The 8,158-nt window shown below is 38.9% G+C and overlaps 1 protein-coding gene across 1 annotated transcript; it reads left to right on the plus strand.

The window, feature by feature from the left end:
* Positions 1-437: 437 nt before the first annotated feature.
* Positions 438-1,382, plus strand: LOC103741245 (olfactory receptor 4D6). The gene has a single exon (XM_008842000.1). It carries the CDS (start codon positions 438-440, stop codon positions 1,380-1,382), a length of 945 nt encoding a protein of 314 aa, XP_008840222.1.
* Positions 1,383-8,158: the final 6,776 nt, after the last annotated feature.

Raw genomic sequence — 8,158 nt, forward strand, 5'->3', positions numbered from 1 at the left:
GAGCTTTATCTACCCACTAGGTCTCTGATAAGCCAAAGTGATCCCCAGACTCCCACAGAGTGATATAGTAACAAAACTTCTGGTGGTGGTTAAAGAAAAAAAATTCCACTGGACATTTATCAAACATCAAAATGGCTTTTATGTAAAACTATTGCACTAGGAAAGAGATATTGAGCCAACTCCAGTATATTGATCTCTCTGTGCCCAGAGTGAAGGCCTAAGAGTGTAATGGCTTTTATAATCCCAGAAATCATCAGGATAAAGAATTTCTAGATCAGAGGAAAGAAACTGGTCCAGTTTTCCTAAGTATTCATGATTATCTGGATGCTCAGAACAGCTTTAATCATATAGCAATGTATGATACATGACATTTCCACCTCATGATATCATAGTCCTAACCCAAACATATCTTCTCCCGATGGCAGACACGCTCCATCATGGGCCAGATAAACCACACCAATGTGAAGGAATTCGTCTTCCTGGCACTCACTCGCTTCCAGGAGTTGGAATTCTTCTTATTTGTGGTCTTTCTTCTTATGTATGTAACAACTGTGCTGGGAAATGCCCTGATTGTGGTCACCATCACATCTGAGTCCCGCCTCCACACTCCCATGTACTTTCTCCTGAGGAACAAATCAGTTCTGGATATTATTTTTTCATCTATCACAGTCCCTAAATTCCTGGTGGGTCTTTTATCAGAAAGGAAAACCATCTCCTACAATGGTTGTTTGACACAAATCTTTTTCTTCCACTTTGCTGGTGGGGCAGATATTTTTTTTCTCTCTGTGATGGCCTATGACAGATACCTTGCAATTGCTAAACCCCTGCACTATGTGACCATTATGAGAAGAGAGGTGTGGGTGGCCTTGGTAGTAGCCTCTTGGGCGGGTGGTGGTTTGCATTCCATTGTCCAGATAATTCTAATGCTTCCACTCCCCTTCTGTGGCCCCAACATCTTGGATGCCTTCTACTGCGATGTGCCCCAGGTGGTGAAGCTGGCCTGCACTGACACCTTCGCTCTGGAGCTTCTCATGATCTCCAACAATGGGCTGGTGACCCTGATGTGGTTCCTCCTGCTCTTGGGATCATACACTGTCATTCTGGTAATGCTCAGATCCCATTCTGGGGAGGGACGGAACAAGGCCCTCTCCACCTGCACCTCCCACATTCTGGTGGTGGCTCTCCATTTTGTGCCCTGTGTTTACATCTACTGTCGGCCCTTCACTACCCTACCCATGGACACAGCCATATCGATCAATAACACTGTCATCACCCCCATGCTGAACCCCATGATCTACACCCTCAGGAATCAAGAGATGAAATCAGCCATGAAGAGACTTCAGAGGAGGCTGGTGCCTTCTGAGAGTGATAGACTGGGGTGAACCAGTTTTGGAATCCAGAATTCTAAGGCTAATTCAGTTCTCTGCACTGCTACTCTAAGAAAAAGAAATTGCTGTCTCTATATATTTTCTATCATATAAGTGTCACTGTATGCTTTCCATGATATAGACACCCAAATCTATTAGGGGAAATGTGAGAATAAACAGAAGAAACGAGTTTGGACAATGTGTGCTACCTGACTTGTGGCTGGGAAATACAGGCTATATAATTGAAATTAGTGCATTTGGTGCTCTCACATCAACACTGACCTCACTTCCCCACCCCTGATATGGAAACAGCATTACTGTCCCTGTGATAGAAGAATGAAATGTGGTCAAAGTGGGGATGACAGTTATAAAATTAGCATTGCTGCCAGCATTATCTAGCAGTCAATGTTCCCTGTTAGTTATCTTTGCATTCCTAAATATGTATATACACAAACATTTCTATTTCATAATAATATCTAGTAACATTGTATTCACTCAGTTATTAAAACTGATTTTATGTAGTTAGTATAGTATCTCAAATAATTTCAACATTTAGTGAAAAGATAAGGAATGTTTTAAATTGGTATAAGTCTGATATATACTTGGACAAATCTATGTCTGAATTGGTTACTTCCATTCTGCTGATTCATCCACTGAAGTTAATCTCAGATTTAATTGTATAATTTGTAGACATGCCTGTGGGTATCTATAATGTTTATCTCAAACTGAACTTCCTTTTTCTCTTTATCTGACCTTTCTTCCAGGGCTTTTTTTTGGGGGGGGTCATGTATATGTGTATGTGGAGGGGTGTTGTGTGTGTGTGTGTGTTTACATATGTATAAGATGTGGGGGTATGCGTGCATGTGTGTAAGGTGTATATGTGAGAGAGAGATGGAGCAAAAGAGAGAGACAACCACAGGTGTCCCTCTAGAGCCATTCACCTTGCTTTTCAAGGCAGGGTCTCTCCCTGGTGCTAACCTATTCAACTAGGTTACTGAGTCAGTGAGCCCCACTATCCTCCTGTCTCTGCCTCCCCAACATTACGATTATAAGCCTCCACTCCCACCTCACCCAGCTTTTTACATGGGTGCTGAGAATCAAACTTAAGTCCTCATGCTTAGGAAGCAAGCACTTTAATGACTGAGCCATCCCTCCAGCCCCCCCCCCCGCCAGGGTTTTTAAAGCTGGAGTAAAACTGACTCTCTGTGAGTGTGCTTAGGCAATCTAAAACAGGTCATCATAGCTCAAAACAAAAACTACCTAAGAAATATCCTCCACCATCAAGACCTATTTGTAGTACCAGTAGATAAAAGAAGCATGCTGTATTCAGGATCTTTTACAAACAACCACTGGGCTCCTGTTAGAATTTACCTTTGCCCCCAAGGGAAGGATTACAATTGTGGATATGTAGGGACAACATCTCTTTCTTCCTCTATGCTTATCTCAAATTCTTCCTTCAGTCCCTCAGCATCTCTTACAAAATACCAAATTCCTAGACTGCATTAAGATTTATCCTGGAGAGAGAGTACGTGTTCCAGCCTCCCCCTGGCATAGGGGCTGAGAACTCAAGGGACTGCCTGAAAGTACCCAGATCCTGCCTCCACATGGTGGTGAGCTTCCCCTAATTGTGCCATACCCAACCCCCTAACTGGGATTGACTGAGGCCCCTCCTAAGGCACTTGGGCAGACCTGGCTTTGGTAGGATAAGGCTGAGATCTTGGCAGACAGTCTGAGAGAGAGGGTTCTGACCTCCATCGGTATAGCAGCTGTGATCTCAGCAGACCTCTAGAGAGTGGCTGTTATGGCCTTCCTCTGGCATAGGGGCTAAGAACTCAGCAGACTGCCTGAGAGTCCCAAAATCATCCCCTCCTTACAGAACTTCCCAAATGTTGCTCTGAGTTCCTGCTAGTAGGGGTGCAAACCTTAGAAGGAAGGCTGAGTATACCTGATTGGAACCTGACTTGGGCTTCTGTGGGAACTCCTGAGTAGCTACTCTGAAGCCATCAGTTCCCTCCAAAATAAAACCTGAGAGAACATGAAACCTGGACCAACCAGCTTTACATAACCAATAAGAAAAAGACCAAGGAACACCAATAATACAAACAGAAGCATATTTCAACTTAATTCTCATATCAGAATCACAAAAAAACAAATTCACATGCCAAAATAACAATGAAAGAATAATAAAATGGAAAGCCAAAACACTATGTCCCCACCAAACTCTACAAGGAGAACCCCCTAGAGATAACCCAGGACACAGAATTTAAAAGAACAATCATAAACATGATCAAGGAATTCAATGAATTTAAAGAACACATACAAACAAATCAAAGAGCTAAAAGAAGATAGGGATAAACTTCTGAATGAATTCACAAAAGAGATAGAAAGATTGAAGAAAACTCAGGAAGAAATGAAAAAGGAAGTGAAAAACTCAATAAGCCAATTCGAAACAACAAGTGAAAGCCTCAACACTAGAATGAATGAAATGGAAAACGAATATCAATACTGGAGGATAAAGTTGAAGAACTGGATCACTCAAGCAAAGATTATGGAAAATTTTTAAAAACACAGGAATGGAATATGCAAGAGATGTGGGACACCATGAAAAGACCAAATCTACATATCGTAGGTATAGAAGAAGGAGAATTTCAGGTTAATGGTGTTGACCAGATCTTAAACAGAATTGTAGAAGAGAATTTCCCAAAAATAAGGAAAGACATCCCTATACAAACACAGGAAGCACATAGAACACGAAATAGATGGGATCAGAAAAGAAACTCCCCATGACATGTCATAGTAAAAACACTAAATGTACAGAACAAAGAGAGAATACTGAAAGCAGCAAAAGAAAAACAAGTCACATATAACGGAAAGTCCAGCAGAATTACAGCTGACTTATCAATGCAAACTATGAAAGTCAGAAGAGCCTGGACCAAAGTATTTCCAGTTCTAAATGACAATAGATGGCAGCCCAGAATATTTAACCCAGCAAAAATGTCTATTATAGTTGAGAGGGAAAGAAAAATCCTCCATGACACAAATAGCCTGAAAGAATACATGTCCATGAAACCAGCCCTTCAAAGAATACTTGAAGCAATACAAAGAGCAGTGAAAGGAACAACTATACCCCACGGGCAATGAAAGAAAATAAATAAAGGTATAATTGAGGAAACACAAAATTAGACAGAGAAAACAAACAGCAATCAAAATGACAGCGACCAATACACATCTTTCAATAATAACCCTAAATATCAATGGACTGAACTCCCCAGCCGAAAGATACAGGCTAAGTGAATGGATTAAGAAACAAAATCCATCTTTTTGCTTTTTGCAAGAAACCCATCTCACTTTCAAGGACAGGAACTACCTCAAGGTGAAAGGATGGAAAACAATATTCCAAGCAAATGGCACTAAGAAATAAGCAGAGGTTGCAATTCTAATATCTGACAAAATAGACTTCAAAGTAAAACTAATCAGATGAGATAAGGAGGGCCATTTCATTCTGATCAAAGGAACAATTAACTAAGAAGATATTACAACCCTAAACATATATGCACCAAACTCTAGTGCATCCAAATTCATAAAAACAATACTACAAGACTTTAAGACACAGATTAACTCCAACTCAGTACTAGTAGGGCACTTCAATACCCCAGTGTCTCCATTAGACCAGTCAACTGGACAAAGGGTAAACAAAGAGACATCTGAATTAAATGATACTGTAAATCAAATGGCCATAACAGACATCTTTCGATTATTCCACCCAAACACCAAAGAATACACTTTCTACTCAACACCCTATGGAACTTTTTCAAAAATTGACCACATACTGGGCCACAAAACAAACCTCGACAAATACAAAAATATTGAAATAATTCCATGCATTCTATCAGACCACAAAGCAATAAAGTTCAAAATCAACACTGGACGAAGCCCTAGTCACTACACAAACTCATGGCAATTGAACAAACTCCTAAACAATGAGTGGATCAAAGAAGAAATTAAGAAAGAAAGAAATAAAAGAATCCCTAGAATTCAACAAAAAAGACAATACAACACAACACAACACAACCTCTAGGACACATTAAAGGCAGTCCTAAAAGGGAAGTTTATAGCTCTAAGTGCTATAAACTACATTAAAAAATTAGAAAGAGCCCAAAAAAATGACTAACACAACAACTCAAGACACTGGAAAGGCAAGAACAAATGAAACCCAAACCCAGAAGAAGAGAAGAAATAACAAAAATCAAAGCAGAAATTAATGAAATAGAACAAAGAAAACAACACAAAGAATCAATGAATCTAAGAGCTTCTTCTTTGAAAAGCTAAACAAGATAGACAGACCTTAGCTGAGTTAACCAAAAGAAAGAAAGTAAATCCAAATCAACAAAATCAGAGATGAAAGGGGAAACATCACAACAGACATCCAAAAGATTCAGACCATTATAAGGGAATATTTTAAAAACCTATACACTACCAAATTTGAAAATCTAAAAGAAATGGATGGATATCTAAAATCATGGGAACCATCAAAGTTTTACCAAGATGAGATCAACAGTTTAAAGAGACCCATAATATATAAAGAAGTTGAAACAGTAATACAAAGCCTCCCAACTGTAAAAAGCCCAGGCCCAGATGGATTTACAGCAGAATTCTACCAGACATTTCAAGAAGACCTCCAACCAATACTACTTAAATTATCCAAAATGATAGAAACAGGAAGAGAACTCCCAAATTCCTTCTATGAAGCCAGCATCACTCTAATACCCAAACCAGGTAAAGAAAAAACGAGAAAGGAAAATTATAAACCCATATCCTTAATGAGCATAGATGCAAAAATTCTCAACAAAATACTTGCAAACTGCATACAGATATACATCAAAAAGATCATTCACCGTGATCAGGTAGGCTTTATCCTAGAGATGCAGGGATGGTTCAGTATATGCAAGTCAATAAACGTCATTAATCATATAAATGAACTCAAAGACAAAAACCACATCATCATTTCAATAGATGCAGAAAAAGATTTTGACAAAATTCAGCATGCATTCATGATAAAAGTTCTAAAGGGAACTGGACTGGAGGGAACATACCTTAACATAATTAAAGTTATATACAACAAACCCACAGCCAACATCATTCTAAATGGAGAAAAACTGGAAGCATTCCCATTAAAATCAGGAACCAGACAAGGATGTCCACTATCTCCACTCCTTTTCAACACTGTGCTTGAAGCTCTTGCTAGAGAAATAAGACAGGAGAAGGAAATTAAAGGAGTACCAATTGGAAAAGAAGAGTTCAGACTATGCCTTTTTGCAGATGATATGATACTATACCTAAGAGATCCCAAAAGTTCCACCAGAAAACTCCTAGAACTGATCAACACTTTCAGTATAGTGGCAGGTTATAAAATCAATCTACAAAAATCAGTAGCCTTTCTATATACCAATAACAAGCAATTAGAGAACGAGTACAGGGAAAGGCTGCCATTCACAATTGCTGCAAAAAAATAAAATAAAATATCTTGGAATAAATCTGACCAAAGACACCAAATATCTCTACACTGAAATTTTTTAATTCTTAAAGAGACTGAGGAAGATACCAGGAGATGGAAAGACCTCCCATGCACATGGATTGGAAGAATTAATATTTTGAAAATGACCATCCTACCAAAAGCAGTGTATAGATTCACTGCAATCCCAATCAAAATCCCCATGACATACTTCATAGAATTAGAAAAAAACAATCCTTAAATCCATATGGAGGCACAAAAGACCCCAGATAGCCAAAGCGTAATGTGCCTGAGCACAAAGAACAATGCTGGGGGATTACTATACCAGATCTCACTGTATACTACAGAGCTATAGTCATAAAAAATAGCATGGTACTGGCACAAAAATCAACACAGATCAATGGAACATCATTGAAGACCCAAACCCAACTACACGCAATTTCAGCCACCTGATATTTGACAAAGGTGCTAAAAACACACAATCGAAGAAAAACAGCATCAACAAGTGGGACCTCATTAAACTAAAAAGCTTCTGTACAGCAAAAGAAACAATCAAAAAAGTGAAAAGAAACCAGAGAACAGAAATAAATCTTCACCAGTGACACATCTGACAGAGGTTTAACATCCAGAATATATAAAGAAAAAACAAAGACTCAAGAAACCAAATGACCCAGTTAAAAGATGGGCTAAAGATCTGAACAGAGAGGAAGAAATAAATATGACTAAGAAACATCTCAAAAAGTGTGCACCATCGTTAGTAATTCGGGAAATGCAAATTAAAACTACCCTAAGGTATGACCTTACCCCAATCAGACTGGCTAGGATCAAGAGAATAAATGATACCAAATGCTGGCAAGGATGTGGAGAAAGGGGAACGCTCATTCACTGCTGGTGGGATTGCAAACTGGTGCAACCTCTATGGAAAACAGTGTGGAGAACTCTTAAAAAAGTAAAAATGAACCTATCATGTGACCCCATTATACCACTCCTTGGCATATCCCAAAGGACCCATCCTATTGTAGAGGCACTTGTACAACCATGTTTGTTGCTGCTATTTTCACAATACCTAAGAGATGAAAGCAACCTACATGTCCCTCAACTGATGAGTGGTTAACAAAAAGGTGGTACATTTATACAATGGAGTTCTTCTTTTCAGCACTAAAGAAAGATGAAATAATGAAATTTGCAGGTAAATAATGAAATTTGCAGGATGGATCTAGAAGCCGTTGTACTAAATGAAGTAATACAGACTCAGAAAACAAACAACGTATGTTCTCCC

Source organism: Nannospalax galili, unplaced genomic scaffold (genome assembly GCF_000622305.1).
Source record: "Nannospalax galili isolate Female #2095 unplaced genomic scaffold, S.galili_v1.0 scaffold580, whole genome shotgun sequence".
Lineage (NCBI taxonomy): Eukaryota > Metazoa > Chordata > Mammalia > Rodentia > Spalacidae > Nannospalax > Nannospalax galili.

What these genes read in the sequence shown, in the direction of transcription:
- LOC103741245 (XM_008842000.1), top strand. Translation starts at nt 438, where the DNA reads ATGGGCCAGATAAACCACACCAATGTGAAGGAATTCGTCTTCCTGGCA.